Source organism: Stigmatopora argus, chromosome 9 (genome assembly GCF_051989625.1).
Source record: "Stigmatopora argus isolate UIUO_Sarg chromosome 9, RoL_Sarg_1.0, whole genome shotgun sequence".
Lineage (NCBI taxonomy): Eukaryota > Metazoa > Chordata > Actinopteri > Syngnathiformes > Syngnathidae > Stigmatopora > Stigmatopora argus.
In genome coordinates this window covers 11,270,133-11,291,164 of record NC_135395.1, presented here as the reverse complement: position 1 = coordinate 11,291,164, position 21,032 = coordinate 11,270,133, and the positions used below count along the sequence as shown (strand labels likewise).

The 21,032-nt window shown below is 39.3% G+C and overlaps 2 protein-coding genes across 3 annotated transcripts in view; both read right to left on the bottom strand.

Annotated features, from left to right (window-relative positions):
• Nucleotides 1–9,629, bottom strand: part of ldb2a (LIM domain binding 2a) — a 58,578-nt gene extending 48,949 nt beyond the window's left edge. For both annotated transcript variants that reach the window (XM_077609853.1, XM_077609854.1), the window contains exon 1: nt 9,482–9,629. The gene's annotated coding sequence lies outside the window, so the exon portion shown is untranslated. The remainder of the gene's footprint in view (nt 1–9,481) is intronic.
• Nucleotides 9,630–12,395: 2,766 nt separating this feature from the next.
• Nucleotides 12,396–17,747, bottom strand: qdpra (quinoid dihydropteridine reductase a). The gene is made up of 7 exons (XM_077610341.1): nt 17,567–17,747; nt 17,349–17,441; nt 16,404–16,500; nt 15,934–16,074; nt 15,096–15,204; nt 13,636–13,719; nt 12,396–12,746 (listed from the first exon to the last, which is right to left on the bottom strand). The coding sequence occupies exons 1-7, from the start codon at nt 17,648–17,650 to the stop codon at nt 12,644–12,646; spliced, it is 711 nt and encodes a 236-aa protein (XP_077466467.1). The 5' UTR covers nt 17,651–17,747; the 3' UTR covers nt 12,396–12,643.
• Nucleotides 17,748–21,032: the final 3,285 nt, after the last annotated feature.

Sequence of the window (21,032 nt, the reverse complement as noted above, 5' to 3'; positions counted from 1 at the left end):
CAAAAAAAAAGTACAACCTATCACAATTGTTCACACTCAGAATAGTGCACGCACATACTCAGAAACACAATGAAGAGAACTCACACGTATCTTAAGTACTCAGCAGTGCAGTCAGCAACGGGTTAATCTTAATATTGTCTACCATTTCTGACTCACACACCCCATAAACAGACACAGTAGCATGAAAAACACTCTGGCTAGTGAACATTAGCACATGTACAGTACACAAATCCACACATAGTTTATAGTTACTTTTCACAACAGACGTGCGATAAACTCAAACTCACGCAAAATGTCATAGACATTAAAACACTAACGAGCCTGAAAGCTCAATGTACGGAAGCTATATTGTCCTACACAATTGCCTAAAAAAGTCACAAAGGATGGAATACGCGCATAATATATACATACCCATGCACTCACCTATTCTGAATTCTACGCATATTCAGAAAAAACACAATAATATCCAAACACAGGCACTCTCACCTATACTGAAGTACACATAGGTATATATACACATATACATACAACAGTTGAAGAGGCAAAAACAGACCTAAATATAAAACACAAAATAAATACTGTTAAACCAACACTACTACACACAATAGTATGGCGCCCAATCCTCCATCTGCTTTGAATTTGGATGAGTTTATCACTATTTACCGTCCAATCCATTTAAAGTGACAGAGCCCTAGCAAATGAACAAATACTAATTCACTGCCAATCTCCCACCTCCAATGGATTGGACATCTAGCGGTCAATGGCAGCCAATGAGTTAAGCAGTGTCTGCCCACGTCATAATAGCAATTACTATACAGTCAAGTGAGTATTTAGCATTAAAAGAAAAATACACAGTTTGTGTGTGTATAAAACAAAAAAAAACACATTTGGATCCATAGCTCAAAAAATGGTCTCCATTTAACACTAATAAAAACACTTTCAAACGCGCATGAATAATCAGAGACATAGAAAGTCACATCACGTAGGCACATATACAGAAACAAAAACTGAATTATATACATATGGAAAAACATACAAAAATAAACCTACTGGCTGTTTAACTATTTATTTTTTACTACACAGAAGAGCGAGCAGTAAGGAAAGGGTTAATATTTTCTACCAGTTCTGACTTACACACACAAGGACGCACACACCTCATAGTAGGCACTGGCATAAGCACACACAGAGGAAAAATACAAACATGCGCACACACATCTGTGCAACCATCACCCTTGATCACACTCACTGGTCTGCACCCACACACACACACACACACACACACACACACACACACACACACACACACACACACACACACATGCACACAAACAGTGATACACACATCCACGTGCGCACACATCCACAGGCACACACAAGCCCATAATTCCCAGCACCCCCCACCCTCACCAACACACTTCCTCCCCCTGCCTCCCTGGGCTCAACAACCCTCCCCACCTCTTCCTCCATTCTCCATCACCCCCCCCCCCCTCTCCCCTCCTCATCTACCCCCCCAATCCATCCCTCCACCGGCCCCCCTCGACACCCCCCAGGTCAGTTAATAAGCGAGCCTGTGCCGGGGCTCGGCTGTCTGGAGGACATGTAGAGAGAGAGCGAGAGAGAGAGAGAAAGAAAGAGGGAAGAAGAGAGAGAGAGAAAGAGGGAAGAAGAGAGAGAAAGAGAGAGAGGGAGAGAGAGAGAGAGAGAGAGAGAGATAGAGAGAGGGGGAAGGAGAGAGAGAGAGAGGGAAGGAGAGAGAGGGAAGAAGAGAGAGAGAGGGAAGAAGAGAGAGAAAGAGGGAAGAAGAGAGAGAAACAGAGGAGAGAAAGAGGGAGAGAGAAAGAGGGAAGAAGAGAGAGGAAGAGAGAGAGAAAGAGGGAAAAAGAGAGAGAAAGAGAGAGAGAGAGAGAGAAAGAGGGAAAAAGAGAGAGAAAGATAGAGAGAGAAAGAGGGAAGGAGAGAAAGAGGGAAGGAGAGAAAGATAGAGAGAGAAAGAGGGAAGGAGAGAAAGAGAGAGAGAAAGAGGGAAGGAGAGAAAGAGAGAGAGAAGGAGGGAAGGAGAGAAAGAGAGAGAGAAAGAGGGAAGAGAGAGAAAGAGGGAAGAAGAGAGAGAAAGAGGGAAGAAGAGAGAGAAAGAGGGAAGAAGAGAGAGAAAGAGGGAAGGAGAGAGAAAGAGGGAAGGAGAGAGAGAGAGAGAGAGAGAGAGAGAAAGAGGGAAGAAGAGAGAGAAAGAGAGAAGAAGCGAGAGAAAGAGAGAGAGAGAAAGAGGGAAGAAGAGAGAGAGGGAGAGAAAGAAAGAGAGAGGAGAGGTGCATGGTTTGGGGGGGGGCGATTGGTGGAGTGGGGAGCACATCTCCCGGGAATTGGCTCATGCAGGATGCCGAGCTCCGTTGAGAGAACGGAATTTTACCCTGGCGTGGCAGGAAACATGCAAAAAGATGTGAACCCCTGTCTCACCCAAGGGTACTTTTAGGGGACGTCTCTTGCGTATGGTCATCACTAAAAATGCGCTAGCGTGGGGCTGCTAATGAGTTGCCCCGCAGATTTAGAGAAAGTGCACGTTGACTCTTAACTTGGAGAAAGTCACTCGCCCTCTCCTTCCTAATAGCCACAGTGCCCTCTTATGGGAGGAAGTTTAATGCATTCGGAGCATCTTAGTAGATAGAAACTGTTGTGGGGTACAGCAGAAAGAAAACACAGTTTGACGTGCACCCCAGGTTGAGTTATAGTGGTTAGTAGTGTCGCACCATTTTGAAAAGTACACATTGTTAGTAAGTTAGTGCCTTATCGGTACTGATGCTCGTATCGCGACAACACTAGTGTCTGGCGATCCTTGTTTGTGTTGACTGGCACTCAATTCAAGGTTTACCTCTGACAAATGCATCTGTGGGTCAGTCATCAGACCCGTGGCCAATCGAGCACACATTTCACTAGCTGAAGCGAAACGTGAGAGAAAAATACCCTTAAATCATGCAGGGAGTTGTAGTCTTATGCCCAGCAGAGCATCGCATGGGAAAGCATCATTGATGACTTTTGGCAGACAGACAGAGGTCAAACAGAGGTTGTCAACAATGTGGTGAGTGAGCAAAGCCACAAGCGACATCATAGAGATTATCATGATTTTTTCTCTCACATGGATCCTTAATTAAACCAACTGAACAGAGATTTTTAATTGAGGACCCTCTTCCTTCTTTGTCACTTTTAACAATCACATTGCAACATACTCTAGGTCTTTCATAACATATTCATGAAAAAGGTTCCTACCTCTGTTCTAGGATTCACCTCAACAGCAGGTAATGAATGAGTTTATAATATTCAATGTAAGTTCATAGTTATTATGGCTTGGTCAGACAAAGTTTAAATAATAATCTGCTATTGAGGCCGCTAGACATCCAACCATCTGAAGTGGGAGCAAATGAAAGTTCGTTCTTTTGCTGCAAGACCTTTGACTTCAAATGGATTGGACGTCTCATTGGTGGGAGGGTGCATCTTGGCCATATAGAATTATTATATGTATTATTCATCTAGATCTGAACATTGAAATCTGAATTGTGAAAAAATGAAGAGTTGCACAAGACCAAACTTGATGGTCCGGAGGAAAAAAATACAGTGAAAAAATGGCTGAGCTGCTACCATCCCCCATCTCGTAGGCATGGCAGCAGCTTCGGACACACATACGCACACGCACACGCACACGCACACGCACACGCACACCACACACACCATCTCTCTGAGCGACCTGACGCGAGGCAGCGAGAATAATCCAGAAGCACAATGAATGTTCCTGTGCTATTCATACACGCACACAAAAATCATGCTAATTAAAGACATGGTTTTAAAAAATGCTGAAACTTTAAACCTTTGTAGGTGACGTAATGTTGTGTTTCTTTGACATCAAAGACCCAAGCAACCCGACAACAACGAGCAATTCCCCCCAGATTACCAGTGCAGATGAACATTCTCCTAAGGGATTTCTTTCAATTTCTTGAATTTTGGTAAATTTTAACATGCAAAGATTGAAATTGGGCCTTTTAAAAATGTGCATTATTTTGGCTTGGATCGCAATTTATTTAAAACAATGTATTGGAAATATTTAGATATAATATTTGCCTTTGATAGAATACATTCCAAGTTCAGATAAAAATCACTTAACTACATTAGCCTTTTTCCATGCATGAAGTACCATTTTAACCCTTACTTATTTAACTCATTGGGTGCCATTGACAACACCAGATGTCCAAACTATTTTGACTAAAAGGGGGCAAATGGACATCAGCCAGACTTTCCAGGTTAAAATGAATTGGACATATGTCAATGTCAACCATGTGTAATGAGTTTCCTCTTGGGTGATTGACTTTTAACAGGTCAACTAATTTTGAGTCACATTTCACACATTTGAGAGGCTTTCATTTTGATACTGAGGTCATTCTTGGTCACTTCCTGTATATTTCTAGGTCATTTCCTGTTTATATCCAGGTATTTCTTTGCATTGGAAATAAATGGAGAAGGATTTGTCAAATTTTGATGGAACCGTAAGTCGGTTTGGGTCCCTTTCCAGCACGGGGCCTTCAGTCAGAGCGTGAATTGCCAATACTGTAGCTACATCTTTGGAAAGGCTGCTCTCATCTAAAAAGGGTGTTTGGGGGACAGCCAAATATGAAAACGACACATGCAAATACACTATTTAAAAAAAAAAGAATAAAAGGGGAAAAAATAACAAAAAAAAGTGCTCCCAAGGGACCATGTCGGGAAAATAAAAACCCTCTCCTGCTTGTTTCTTTCTTCTTCTTTTTTTTTAGCAACGGCATCCTGTGTCTTGGATGTGTCGTCGCCATGGCAACTGTAACTTGGTGACCTCGTTATTTCTGCCTAATCCCGTGCTGGAAATTATGGCTGCTCCACCCTTTTGCCTGGCTGCCCTGATAACATAATCATTGCAAATGAGGCAGCAGCTATGGAGGGAGTGCAAAAATGAAGGGCAAGAAGAGAAGAGAGAAAGAGGGGGCATATTTACTCCAACAAACTACTGGTGCCATAATAATTCCAATACTGTGCTCATTGTATATGTAAATTCTTCGGATTTATTGATTACAAAGTATTTTGAATTATAAATCATCCCTTCCACCGACCCTCACAAGGGTGGCGCAGCGCTGAAGTCTATCCCTGCCAAATATGGGGAGTAGGCAGTGGTGGTGGTTGTGGACTTTGGGCTAATCCCCTCAGGGGTCGCCATGGCGAAACTGTACAATCGCATACCCTCAATTGGTTGCCAATTAGTCGCAGGGCACAAGGAGACAAAACAACCATACACGCTTACACTCATACCTACAACATTTGCATATGCATAGGGTCCGTACCAAAAATGTTGGATCGCTTGCAAAAAATGTATGTTGAGGGGAAAAAAACCACCAAAAAGTTGGTCCGAATGAAAGAAAACAAACTACTATTGACTTTCCGATTTGAGATTTGGAGACCGGGGCATCCCCGACTCATCACCGGCTAAATTATTGATTCTTTGTTTGATTAGATTGATTTATTGGCTTGAGGCACACTGAAAAATGCATGTCTTTTTTTTAGAGAATGAGAGATAAACATGCAAACTAATAAGAAATCCTCAGTCATGCCTTTTCAATAATTCAGCAAATTTACATACTATTATTGGCATATCTCATTACCGCAGCACGAGGCACACTTACATATTCTGAAATTGTATTAGTCGGGTGGCGGCTTGCATAAATTAACATGGCTAATCAAGGACAAAAGCGATTCACAGATATTCGCTCATTAGAAACGCAGGAAGAAATCTAGCTTGGACGCAAATGCTCGAGCGCAAATTTTACGTGCACCCGCTTGTATTACACGTCTCAACTTTTCTATCAACTCACAATATTATTATGATCTTAGTGCATTATAAGATACAGTCAAAACACATCATCCATTTCATTTTCAATACACATTCAATTGAATTTAATGTTATTTAATGGTACATTATATATATATATATATATATATATATATATATATATATATATATATATATATATATATAAATATTATTTTATAATTAATTAATAGTATATACTAAATTAGACTCATTTTTATTTATTTATCATTTAAGTTAAGATTTATCTATTACTGTTTAGATAATTTACTTTTTTCCACCCCAAAATGTATCTTTTCAATCTTTCATTAATTTATTCATTCAATTCAAAATGATCTATTACGCATTGCAAAATACTGAAGAGAAAAAAACCAAACATTTAATAAAAAATTAAAAGAAAATCATAATTCATGCTTGAAAAGGTTAGTAGAAAAATGTCGACCACAATTGAAATATGAACATTCAAGTAGGCGGGCATAATTTGAAAACAATCAGCGACCGTGTTTTGAATGTGCAAAAAAAACATGAGCAAGTACATATGGACCCTGCATGTGTACACGTTTTAGTGACCCAGGATATAAATGAGTAACACGTGTATGCCGACGACCGGTGTGGGGTGTCAGTGGTGGGATTGATGTGTATGCGAACAGTTACCACAGCGACCAGTCTCAATAAGGAGCCCATTGTCTCTTTCGTGGTTTGGGGACCTAGTTCTTTAAAAAAAAAAATGACCGCTGCATGACAAAGGGACAGATTGATTGACAGGAGGACAGATGTGTTGGAGAGGAGAAGTGCGCGCACGCGCGTGAACATAATCTGTTTTAAGAGGCAACCGCGCCGCTCTCAAGAGGATTAACTTGGTCGGATCCTGTTGACTGCATGGAAAGTCTCCATTTGGTCATGTAGTTGATCTCGCCTATTATTGGCCGTGTGGGGTTTCTCTGGGTACTTTGGCTTCCTCCCACATCCCTAAAACATGTACGGTAGGCCAATTAAGCATGCCAAAATGTCCCTGGGTGTGAGTTTGTGCGTGCATGGTTGTTAGTCTCCCCGTGCCCTGCGATTGGCAGGCAACCAATTCAGGGTGTACCCTGCCTACTGCCCGTTGTTAGAGTCTCCAAAAAAAATTCAAGAAATGCCAACATTACATCTGTTTGTTGTAAACCAACTTTTCCGTTTTCGCGGGTGTGCTACTGACAAATGCTACAAATGTTTTGGAGGCGCTCCTAACAAGAGGCAACAAGAAGGTGATTTTTTTTCTTCTCACATGGGTCAGATGTGATTAGATGGGTCGTATGTGATGTCGCCCAGCCCTCACTCTCCCTCCCCCTCTGTCAGGATATAATGAGTCCATTATGGGTGCCTTCCTCCTCTCTTGCGGATCCAACTAACTAAAGTTTAAGAATGCTGCGAGGAGATGAAGCTGCTTTGCCGCTGAGGAGGAAGGTCATGTATAGTGCCCCTAGCCTGCAGCCCACTGGGGGGCCAGGAGGAAAGGTGGTGGTGGGTTCTGGCTAACTCCCGGGTTGCAGTGAGGTCAAGAGGCAACTTAACAAAAATATGCAACATGTTCTACGAAGAAAATAATCCAACCTCTAATCATCTCAATGAAAGGATGCATTGAAAAAAAAAAAGATTGATTTTCTGGACTCATTGTCTGGTATTGACACTGGAAGAGGTGCAATCCATTTAAACTGGGAGGAGTGGGTTTGATTGGTCTTGATGGAGTGCCATTGACATCACTACTCATGCAATTCATTCGTTGAAACTTGCGTACTAGCTTGAGATGCTATTCTAACTTTGACAACTTTTTCCAGCAAACGCTAGAAAAACGTTTCTTTATTAGAATCCATAAACTACACAACTATTCAAAAAGCACAGAAATACCTCACCCCATTAGCAATTAACCCTTCGCCTCAATGATGCATTGCAGCTGTACACGGCTGTCAGTGACACTTATAATAACCTGTGTATATTTTTAAAAAAAGAAAGAAAGAAAAGGAAAAAAAGTGGGCTAGCTGAGTGAAAGTTTTGGTGCAGCAGTGGACATGCATGCATGAACACGCACAGTGTGCACCGAAGGACGATGTGGAACGCCTCCTCCTCCTCAGCACATCATTAATTCATTCAAATAGATTTCTCCCTCTCTCACTCGAAAGCTCATGCTGCCTTGAACTTGAGACTCCCAACTTAATGTTGCCTTTCTCGGAGAAATAGTAGGGAAGGAAAAAAACAACAACATATTCCACATCCAGTTGCTGGCTTCAGGGCCATTTAATTAAATCCCAAACTTATCATTGGATTTTTAATTATGCTTCTGCCACACCATGATATTCAATTGACTTGGGATTTCAGTGCCATCTAGAGGTCACTGTGACTACCTTAACCCCCAAAACATATGGAGCCAAATGAAGGCCAAAAAGAATTGAAGACAAAAGTAAAATTTGAAAGTAAAAGTTTAAGGTGATTTTGACTAAACACAACAACAACAAAAATCACATTCAGATATTTTTTTCCAAACGGTAAAGATTGTTGGATTCGTGTTGTTTAGATTTCAGACACATGATTTGTTTACATAAAGGTCAACAACCTGACATATTTTCCATTTTCTATTAATCATGTATAATTGTCAAAGGCACTGAATGAGTTAAGGGCTTCAAATCAGGTGAATTGGATTCACTTTCAAAATATGATATGTATATATGGAGAAGGAAACCAGAGTATCGAGAGAAAACCGCACACAGGCCCTGGTAAAACATGCAAATGGCTCAAAAGAACCCACCGGGTATTGAACTCTAGATCTCAGAATTATGAAACGAATGTGCTAACCACTCTCTACTGTGCAGCCTAAGAATATTATCTATTACACACACACACAAATAAAATTGATCATGTTCAAAACACAAAAACTTTTTGCCACTCTTTGTTCTTTAACGCAATAGGCATGTTGCTACTTCTTCTGGGGTGCATTTATTAGCCACCTGGGAGCAGTATAATTCAGATGCAGCTCAACTAGATGAGGAACTGGTTTTAGCTCCTCATTGGGCTACAGTAATAATAGTCATTTTTCACGGAAGCTAAATAACAAACATACCTGTGAGTATTTGTTGCCTGTCTTTAGGCATCTACAGGCTATGTAAACAGCGACAATGCTATTTGCAGGTTTTAAATACACAATGTAAATCTGTTTGTTTTAGTTTTAGTACAATTACGAGGGATTCAAACAAGGTTAAAGGCTTTTTTTGAGAAATTACTGCTGGCAAATGAGTTGAGTTCACTGCCATCGATCGCACTGTGCTTGGATCAAAATCTTCCCTCACAACACAAGCAAAATGTCCACCAAATGAATTCTCTTACTACAAAAAAATTCAAAGGTGAGTGACCCGTTTCTAAATTCACCTACTGTATATTTTGCTACTTGTATTTGATATTACCACAAAATCATATCCTCACCACAATAAAGTGAGTCAACACACTTTTACTTGATGGCTTGCCTATGATCCACTCTTACTTTTGGTTAGCAAAGAACAAATAAATAAAAATAATAACCAAAAGGCGGGTAGGAATGTGTGAGTGATTTTTGTTTGGGGGGGGGTGACTTACCCTCACGCAACACATGTGGCGTCTGGTCTTCTGGAGGTCCTTCCCCTGCAAGGTCGGGTTACACGCGAAATGCCGCCGCCGAGGGATAACCACTACCATCTGGCTTAACCTTCCAAGTGCACCTCGATGGCTTCCACATGCACGGTACCTCCTTATGACACACAAAAAACATGCACAAATTGGCACACGTAAAACCATGTAACAGTGTAGAGCCTTTTAATTTGAAGAAGACCTTTAAATTTGCGTAAATAATTTGCACTATACCAATCTCATGTAATATTTCCCAAAATTATAAGAGTAAATGTTTTTTAAACTACTTTCCTGAAACATGCATACCAAACATTCCTTACATTTGGGGATTGAAACTCAATAGTTTTAAATGGATTTCAATGAATCACAGTCTAAAGAATTAATTAGCTTGAAATAAGCATATCAAATGTAGCATGCATATTTTGGGCTCTAAACACTTGAGAAAGGCCACCACAGAAAAGCAAGAACATTCTTTTCTTAATTGGAAAAACTAACATAATAATTTCCATAAAAAGGGTTGCACAAATAGTAAGTACTACAGACCAATGTATGGAAAAGTTGTAATTTCAAGCATAAAGACAAAGGTGACACTTTTATAACTTTTCTTGCAAGGTCACAATGATAATGTCATGAAATTGAATAAGCTCAAATTCTAAAACATATACATAAGGTAGCAACTATAACATTGGATTTTAGGATTTTTCTCAAACCGATTAAGATTCTCTAATTAAAGTAGTTTATAATTGATCCAATTCATCTTTGTCCAGGTCTTTAGTAAGCAAAGCATCCCACAATTTCCGACCTAAAGTAAGGAAGTCATTTCTCGAAATTGTATCAAGTGCTCTTTCTAAAACGTAAGCTTTGTCTGTGGAGATTGCACCCACTGCCAGTGTACCTGTGTGCATAACACACGAGTGCTTACACACAAAACCACAATAAAAAGTTTTAATCAAACAAATTCTCTTCAGGAAGATTTGCTTGTGAGGCAGGGTCCTCTCCTGGTCGCCACACACAATGCATCACAGTGACGACCGATCATCCAAGAGCCTCAACCCCCGTCACCAATAAGGCTAAGTGTGAAAGGCAATCTCCGATAGATCCTTTTATTTAAGCACCTGAACAAATACAGGTTGTCTTCATGTGTCCCATGTTGTCATTTTGTTTTGATGGATTGCACTGGTATAAGAAGGAGAATAATAAAAGAGGGCAGAGATCACGATATACTCTTTTGTTTCCCTCCACGTTATAACTGTGAAGGTCACATGAATCACACACACATCATGCATTCAATTTCAAAATGTATCCCACTCAAGGGTTCAATCCAGGTTCGTCTGGCGTTCCCGTGCAGAATTTGCATGTTCTCCCCATGTCTGCAAAGGTCTGATGGCTATATTCCTCAATCCCAAACATAGCTTAGTAAATAGGTCAGTCCCAAAGATGGCTATACCCGTCAATTCTTCCCTTCCAATGACAGATTTATATCTATCTATTCCAAATGAGAATTGGGGGGGAAAGTTACCGAACAGTAGAGCAAAACATCTACACACAATTTCTCAGAAACTGCCATTTCGAGTTGTAAGTGACAAACTGTTACCTAAACAAATGGCCTTTACAACATCCAAAAGTTGACTCTAATGTGACTCTAGCTCAAATCCAAATGCTGGCATTTATTTTCCAATATCAGCAAACATCACATCGCTGTCCAAAGAATCAATATCATATCGTCACCCTCTCGGTAATTGAAATGCCAAGGATGTGGACAATCGCCATGGTGCTTACACTGAGGCCATTGGTACCAAGACATAAAACTTCATCACCAGGCCATTTCGTATCGTGACGTTCAGCCAGAAGTGACTCAGTGTATGCAGCAAGGCATTATGGGAGGCAGTGTTCACGGCTGTGAATGATTCCGCCACCTTAAATAAATACATATCAGCTCCTCTAGGGACCCGGGCCCCGCTTTTGCTTCTTCCTATTAATCCTCAGCGGAGGTGATTTATCGCAGGGAGCTTGTCGACAGCCATGCGTGCGCTCCCACGGCAGTACACTGTATTTGAGAAACAGTAGAGTTTAAAACACCGCCTGTTTATGAGCCTTCTTCCTCCCACCACACTACTGCTATGGGATATACGAGCTACTGTTCTGCAGACAACTGAAAACAACAGGCTTGCTGAAATAATCTATTGGTCATGGGATGGATGCAAGTGTGCATTTGCATTCACCAAGGTGAGAGGAAGGCGAGTTAAGAGCAATGTATAAATTATGTTTTATGCCCCAGCACACACGGATGAGGATGGGGTGTGTGTGTGCGAGATTCTCTTATTAAACACTGCCATCAGGTGGAGGGAAATATGCTGCGAGCTATTTGCTTTCCATCCCTAAACACACATGACAACACAATTCACTTCTTTGGATAGGACACAATTACAAGAGGATGTAACCAAAATCTTGCCTTTAGAATTGTTTTGCAATTTAGGTGAATAGCACTAGATTTATTATTTTAAGATGGTTTCTTAAAAGGTGCTGAATAACAACACGTCTAAATAGTTTTGATTGCCAGTCAGTTTATCTGAATGTATTAATGATTAAATAAAAGTTTGTGAAAATTCAAAGTGTTGCACTTAGCACTCATTGTGCTGTTTGGAAAAAAAAATCCACGAATTCCGTGCTTGAAATATTTATCAGCTATTTGTTAGTTTTGGCTATATAATTTGAAGGTTACAACTTTACTATTGACCATTCCATTTAATTCAATAACCACAATAATTATCATAATAAATTGTTACCACTCATATGGAGTTATTTTTGGAACAAGCACACCTACTGTACCTAATGTTTTGGATTATCAATTGCTTTTTTTGTTAAACCCAAGTAAAACTCACCATTAAACATGACATTAGTCATTTTTAATTATGTTGACAAGAAACCATTGCGGTCAAAGCAGTAGTGACGCCTACTGCTAGATGGCACTGTTATCCTTCATGTAACACTGGACTCTTAAATGTAATATTTTTTTTCTTCACTCTTGCCTTCTAGCTCCGTCAGCTCCTGATCCTTCTATCTCCTCTCCGCCCCTATCTTCCCTTCACCCCTGGACGACAATGCTTCCACTTCAGTCGGTTTGTCCGTCCTCTAGGGCGCTACCACGGCACGAGTTTCCCCGCCTGAGGTGAGTAGCTGCATCAGGCTGCCTGATGCTGGCCTTTCAGCACCCGTCGCCCACTTGAAAAATGTTCTGGAGTGGAGAAAATATCAGAAGAGGTTATCACACAGCTGCAAACTTTGAATTTAGAAGTATTTTTCCCTCTTAGACATGCTAATTTATAAGAGCTCAACGAACCTAAATGGTCATACTGTGTAAAAATAAATGGGCCATCAACATTGATTTAAATCGTTAAGTAATTGAATGAACTCACTTGATTGCATTGATGGCAATAGACATCCAATCGGTTTTAACTTGGAGCTATCATTCCAAGTAGAAATGGTTTGGATAGCCACTGAAAATATAATTACTCACTGTCTTACATTCCTCCCAATTAAAATGAATAAAACATCTATCACAGTCAGAGTTAACAATAACACTGCCAATTTTTAGTTTCTATTTGCTTCCCATTTAACCAAGCCAATTGTGAAATTTACACGTAGGCATTAGGTGCCTTTCCTCAGTAACCAAAGTGAAATGCTTAATGGAAAATGATTCACTGATGACAAACACTATCATCAAAATTACACAAAGTCATAATGCAAAAATAAAATTACATGGATTGAAATGATCCTCAATGCTTTTCATTCCTCTTGATGGGCAGATTGGTTTCTATTTGTGTCACCCGGATTTAATCTTATCTCAATCTAATCCACCCAGTAATCCGGTATGGTTTTAGACGCATCCGAGATCTGTCCAAATGCATCTAGATTTGTTCACAGTTCAAATTCAAAATCTACACTATATAAGATAATGAATAATCATTGAAACTATAATGAAAAAATAAATAAATGCATTTTAACATTCACAATGCAGTATTGTGCAATGAATGCAACTATATTCAAAATGTTAAACCTATAGAATGAAATAAAGGGGCAAAAAAATATGAGGGGTAGTGGTAATTTAATAAAATAATACTTACTCTGCAACATACTCCAAAGGCGTCCATGTGCCGAAATCGGCATCTGGTATGAACTTCCTGTTCATTGGCGTATCCAAGGTAACCCTGTTGTGAAATAGAGGCAGATGAAAATCCGTGCTAGAAGCAGCAGATGCATCTGTTTCTGATTCATTGCAAGCATTGTTATGTAAAGAGGAGAAAACACATTTTAACTAATGAGATTTATACACAATTCCTTAAGAAAAAAAAACCTATTTGAGAACAATTGGCATTATTAACCTACAAATATGCAAATACTTTAATGATCATTTTGAAAACAAAAAAAGGACATCTTTTGTTCAAATGCATCACTAAAGAGAACGTTACATCATTTCCACTTCATTGGAAAGGAGGAGTTATTGCACAACAGTAAATTTATCATGAACGGTAAGTTCCTCAAATATGGCAAAAAAGGCCAAAAAAAAACGGTCAGCTTGGCGACCAAACTTGAAACGAATCTGCAATCTTCTTTATCCGCTGGGTAGTTTTGTTAGCGTGGGGAAAATGTGTTACGTGCTGATGAAAATACAATAAAAGTCCAGGAAATTTGGAGCTTTTCTTTAGCCTAATAATTACTAGGGCATTAAGTATGACTAAATAGTAATTTACAGTTTGTATTTAAGGAATTTGAGTAACGATTTAAATGGTAATTATCAATAACCTTCCGGGCGACCAAAAGATCGGCGACCAATCGACCGTGTACCAAAGTTTCGTCCAGAGACGTGCCAAAAAAGACCTTGTGATGCCAGCCAGGCCACATGTCATGTGACCTGACATTGGTGCGCCAGAGTAAAAAGCAGCAGAAATGCAAGTCATGGGGCTAATGCAAAACAGATTTGACAGCTCTCCAGAAGGCTGCTGCTGGTAAAAAAAAGAGCAACCATACAGAAGGCACAATGTACTGTAGATGCTATCCTGATAGAAAAATCCCATGCCAATAACATTTAAAACACTGAATTTAGTTTCCATTTTGCTTATGCAATAAAGCAAGAACATTCTAGATGGCCAGGACGATTTTTCAAAAAGACACTATTCAGCTACAGCCGGCCTATCAGAGATCTGTCATTTGCATCCTTATTTGTAATGATTTTTTTGCTTGTTATCTTTGCTAGGCTACTTATCTGTCCATCTGTGACGCAAGTAGAACACGGATAATAATGGCACAGCAGTGCATGTCTTTGTAAACGTTTGTTTAAATAAAAATAATAATAAAATTGAATGCATTTCTTTTTTAAATCTAAATAGACCTGTACTGGCCACCCAAAGGTGTAATGGTTCATTTTTCTAATAAAAAAAAAAAGGAATACTCTGGTTATTTCCTTCAATAACACAAATTATTTACATGAGCAGTACTCAATAAAGGGTGAACATGAAATATGAAATGTAATGCTGCCTTTAAAAAGTAGAGTTGCATAGTGTTGAAATGTAGGATTAGCACTTACGGCAAGATGGCCACCGCGGCAGCCCCAGGAGGCATGCCGCTGTTTTTGCCGGCCAGACTCTGACATAGCTGGTGCACAGCGGCCTTGGCCATTCCATATCCCATCATGCCTGAGGATCAACAAAGCTGGATCAGAAAGTTGTGTAGCATCTGGATGTACTAAAGAGAACCCCACCACCACAATGTAATGCGGCTTTACAAAGAATCCCAAGAATTCTCTTCTGGCTCTGTTTGGTGGCATGCCAATAAAGAATGGACCAATGGAAGCGAGGGGCGTTCTCTTTCAAGTTTGTTAAGAATGTTAAATGAGTCAAAATTGGGAGCTAGGAAGCAGAAGAGAATGAGTGTTGCTGCATTTTTCTTTTTTTTCTAAGTGATGTTTGGCTTGGCAAAAAATAAATAAATAACATACATAATACAAGTATGTCTATATTTTCTACAAAAGTTGAATGATTAGTGGTTAAGCTCTAAAGTTTGCAGCATTTGAACTTTCAGAGTCTCCGCACATGAACTCCAGCAAGTTTCTTTCTCAATATTGACTCTCTCTTTGCCAGTGATCGAAAAGAGGCGATTGGGTGGCGGCCAGGTCAGAGCACTAGCTGATGGACAAGTGGGCCTATCAGAGCATTGACTCTTTCTATTTACAAAGTACAGAATTGTCGGTGTTTTTCTCTCTAGCTCCGATCCATTTTATCGGCGCATCTTCCGATAAGAGAGTCGATTCTTTGCGGTGCTTTCTATTACACACATCATGACTATTGACAAGCCAGACAACAACCACAGATCAATAAGCTCCCGTGGACGAGAATGGTAAACACACAGGCACGAGAGGACCTCACCTCCGGTCCCCGACAGTGCAGCTTTGGCCCCAGCCAATGTCAACAGACCTCCGGGCTTCAGGTGCATAGCTGCCAGGTGGCTGGAGATGGTGGAGGTCCACACACTCTGTTTCCACATCAGGTCAGTGTTCTTGTACATATCTAAAGAGCATACCTTAATGAAGCTCCAATTACAAAGATGAATCCTGGTCTAACGATCATATATTAGGTGTGCCTGAATACAAAATCCCCAAAATCGACAACAGTTTTAAGCAAAAGAACAGTGCAAATGTTATTCTGCTGATTTAAAGTGTGACAGTTTTGCATGAATTCTTCACCAGACGATCACATGTTTTAGGAAACTTTATACTTGTTTCAAAATGGTAGAAAAATGCCATGCAACTGCCATTCCAATAACCTCACCAAATTTAAAACATTTAATTTGGTTTCAGTTTTGCTTATGCAAAACAAAACTCTTGTTGCTCTCTAACCTTTGGAACTGCAATTTCCTCCTGCCCAACCGCCGGCCACACATAGAATGGCATCCACCTTTTGCTCTCCAAGAAGTTGGGCAACATCTGCCGTGACCTATAAATAAAGAGTTTTAAAAAAATATGAAAAATTAAATTTGCCCAAGCTCCACCATAAAGATCCAAATATTGGCAGTTAGGACTCAGGTATTAAAAAAAAATATGACAGACGGGATGTTTTTCCCTCCTAGCTGGCTAACTGATAATTTTTCATCTTGAAAATTAAAAAAAAATACAATTAAAGTTGTCAAGGAAAAAATAACAATGTAATCTTTGTATAGTACTTTTAGGAGTTAATGAAATCTTTGGTTACTTGGTGAGTGGGGGGGTTTGATTAGTCCCTTTTTTAAAAATAAATCCCTGTCACCTGATATCTATGGTCACAAGTCAGCTTAGCAACAAAATATATTTTTCCCATATATATTCATAGCAGCAATTTTTAAACTGTACAGTACAGTAAAATAGTCAACTTTTGGTAAAACATACTTTATCGACAATTACCCAAATTCTTTAAATATATACAAAGTGGCACCAATATTTGTCATAATGTTTTCCAATGAATAAAAACTTTGATGGCAATCTTATTGTATGTTGATCCATTTCATTAGAAAAAACACATGATAATAAATCATTAATATTGCATTATTACAGAAATGAGCTATTTACCTATTTATGTGCTACATATGTCCAATCATGTGGATCTTTTAAAAATAAATAGAAACTTTTAAATTAGTTTATCACTCGTAGAAGTTCAATCCATTTGAACTGGGAGGGTGGCATTCGTTGTCATGTTACAAAGATTGGACGTCTATGGCCGTCAACGGCAGAATTGAGTACATCCAGTTGTAATTGTGATTTCTTTATGGATAAATCAACGCATCGATTGACCACTATAGGTTGACTTACCTGACCAGCCTGCTCACAAAAAGAGTCTGCCAACTTGACAATGACGTTCTCGTTAGCTTCCTCGTTTGTGCCCAAGTCAATATTGGCGACCCACTGTTGAGAGACAAATGACCACGTTTTGATTCACATCGATTTTAGAACTCTGATCTGAATGTAATGGTTGAATCCAGTGACTAGCAATAGTTAGCCGAGTTAGCCTGTTTGGCTAGCACACTCACCCATCCTTTGGCTTTGAAATGCTGGACACACTTGGATCCCAGCGCGCCTCTTCCTCCGTAAACTATCACTTTGTACGCAGCCATGCTTGCACCGAGTCGAGCGGCCGGGGAGTGAGTCGGGGCAGGCAGGGAAGGCAATTGGGCAGAGGGGGGAGCGGAAGAAGCCAAGGAGGCGGCTCCCTTAGCCAGCAACAGGTTGGCGGACTGGGATTGATGATGCGTTCAGGGTCACGCTGTCATTCGAATTCAATACGCATCGTCCGCTTCAGCCAATGTCCGCATGGGACCTACAATCGATGATTGTGGGAGAAAGGGCATCGGTTATTGAATTGGATACCAAGTAAAATTGCAGCAAAAAAACAAGCAACGATGAGGGGTGTTTGAATAAATCAACGTCGTTTTCTGGTTGAGCAACAGGTTGCTACAGCCGAATTGATGGTGCATTCAGGCACATAAGTGATAAATATCAACAATTATCTACTAATAAAACTGTCAAATGGCAGGAATATAATTTACGCGTATATAGTAGTACTTGCATAAAACTAAATGAGTGTTTTATTTCACGATTAATCATCAAATGATGAACCGAAAGGAATTACAATATTTTCCAATAGTGTAAAATTTAATTTCAAGGGGTCTTCATTTATTGGCTGCCATTGGCGTCTATAGACGTCAAATGTATATTAACTGAGCCCCCTAATTCAAATGGATTTGATGTCTATAACTATCTCTACTAGTAGTAGCAACCCTATTGAGCTAAATTAATAAGGGAAAGGCATCAGCACATTATATGTAGACATGCAGTATGTGTGCAGAAAGAACAGTGGAATACAACTGTATTTGGTTGCATGGAAGACAAGCACATTATTAAATATGTACAATTTGAAGGAAAACATTTCACATCAAATACATTTGTAAATATCCATGGCTCTCATCATGTTTACTACAGCATGCACACATACCTATCTCCATTTCTGTGCCTGTTAGTCTTTTTTTTTATCTGTGTGGCTTGTTTTGTGCCTACTCGTTTTCATTTAGAATGCTCTTGCACATTGTCAGTGAGATGCTGATGACACAGCAGTGAGTAGCATCACTGTCATCATTTTCTGTTGTACTTTGTCAATGTTGCATGCATTGCCCCACACTCATGAGTAAACAGAATTGTGGAAGTGATGCTCTGATGTTATCGTATTTAGATGTGTGACAAATGTGCAATGCTGTCAATGCACTAGATTTGAAAGAAACAATTACGACCTGTAGTTCGGGGGGTGGAAAGAAATCTGGAGACCATCACTATATATCTTGCAGCCCACGGGATATTTGGTGGCCCCTATTTGACATGCAATTGTAGTACTGTATTAATGTTGCCTACAAGTATTTTGCGATAGGCAATTAAAAAATGTCAAATTAATTCAAGAAAACAGGCTCGAAGGCAAACGAAAAAGATCATAGAGACACAGCTCCCTCCTAGCTAATGGGAAAGCAAATCTGTCACACAAATATCAAAACAAAGTCAAGTCTGCTCCAAGTGTATTTATGTTTTGGGGATGTTTAAATTTTTGCAACGTCGCATTTTCAAAATTGAATTTTTTTTCATATCCAAAGACAAAATATTCCCATTGAACGGTTTCGTAACCTGAATATAGCCATAGTTCCACTGTATTTTGTCTGTTTTGTGACAGCATATGGCTTACCCATTTGGCTGCCATTGATGGCAATAGAAATCCAATCCATATGAACTCACAGTTGAATTGTATTATACATTAATTTCCCTCAATAGGCTCTTATACTAACTACCACAAGACATTATGTGTGACCCAAGATGGTAATAAAGGAGTGAAACTAATAATAACTTTTGAAAAGATGGCCATTGTAGTGACTACTCTCCCTGAAAGGGACAGTGTAGTGATATATAGTGTAGTATGAGAGTATTCGGACGCTAACTTACAACAATATTGTTGAGCAACCAATTGTCTGTGTTTACTGCAATGCTCTTAGTAGTAGTACAAAATGGCAGTTATGAACCAACATTTCTGGCTACAATTTTTTAAATTATATATGTCCTCATGGACCGTTCACTTTCAATGTTGGGCTCAGTTCTCCTCCTGAGAAAATGAATAAGTAGGAGGTAGAATTCCTGAGACGAGACATTCATTATGCTGGATGCACCTGGAGGAAGTGCAGAGAACAAGTGACATGTTGTCGCCATTTGCCTGTCAACAAATATCAAATTAGCCCTGTCACTGCCCACAACTGGATGCTGGAGTTATCATTAATGACGACATAAGCAGAGTGGTTGTTATGCCATGTCGCCAGGGAGGTGACACCTGCCACAACATTAGGCACACTTACAGAATTTAATGAGATTCTGTCGCAAGACTGCTGTCAAATAACATTTTTTTCTCAGTTTGGTTTTCGGGAGTGCTGGTGTCAAATTCATTTTCTTGGCAGATCATAATGTTGTTATACAAAATAAGATGTAAACAACTTGAATGCATATTGAAGTTATTAACAAGTTATTACACTTTAAAATATATATATAACAAATAGAATTTGGGTCGAGCCAATAACAAAATGAACAAAAAAATATTGTATGCTCAAATAATTTTTTAAAACGACATACTACTTGGTATGACCGAAATAGTATATGGGTGCATTTGCTCATGCAAATACGGGGCTGTCTGGGTGCCGTATATTTAACATCAGAAGTCATGAAAAATGGAAGCAAACAAATATTGTTAACACAACTAAATGGGATGGGAGAATGGATTGGGGCCCTGGACTTTATTTTTATTTTTTTTCAAGTCAATGTAAAGGCCACTTGGACATTTACTGTAATTTTATCTTTACGAAGTCATGTACATACACGACTTTAAAAATGTCTTTACATGGCTTACCACTAGATGTCCCTATGAGACTTTCCTAAAAGTTCAATGTTTGTTTGGGGTCATAGCACTACTTTGAACAAATGAAGAGTAATTGTAATATAAGACTAAAGACATAAGGGGATAATTAAATTGTAATTATTACAATAGTACCATTTTGAAAATAGATATGAATTGTCTCAATGAGTATTTTGAACACTAAAAAACAGTGATGCTTCTCGAATATTGAGTTTCATAGATTATAAATATGACACATTAAGTACAGTACAGCTGTCAGCAGCAAAATTTAAAGACGACATTAAATTTGACTTATGTTATAATAAGTGTTGTGTACCTAGACTCTACCAAAATGCGCAACTCTTCGTTTCGGTTACACTTCATTTGACAGCGGGTTCATAAGATGCCATAAAAACATCAAAATAATGACATGAAACAACCATAGCCATTAATGAATGACTATCATCTGGTAAATTATGTCCATTTTGGTGTCATTGTCATGACAACTTGGGTAATAACAACTTTGAATTATGTCACTTTCGATGCAAAGTTGGCATTGTGTGTCATGTTAACTCTTCATAATT

Bases quoted from the DNA above. Each gene is read 5' to 3' on its own strand.
- qdpra (XM_077610341.1), bottom strand. From the start codon at position 17,650: ATGGCTGCGTACAAAGTGATAGTTTACGGAGGAAGAGGCGCGCTGGGA. The intron at 16,501-17,348 runs GTAAGTCAACCT...CTTTATTTATAG, and splicing joins TTTGTGAGCAGGCTGGTCAG to GTCACGGCAGATGTTGCCCA. The intron at 12,747-13,635 runs GTAAGTATTATT...TCTCCACTCCAG, and splicing joins CCTTTGGAGTATGTTGCAGA to AACATTTTTCAAGTGGGCGA.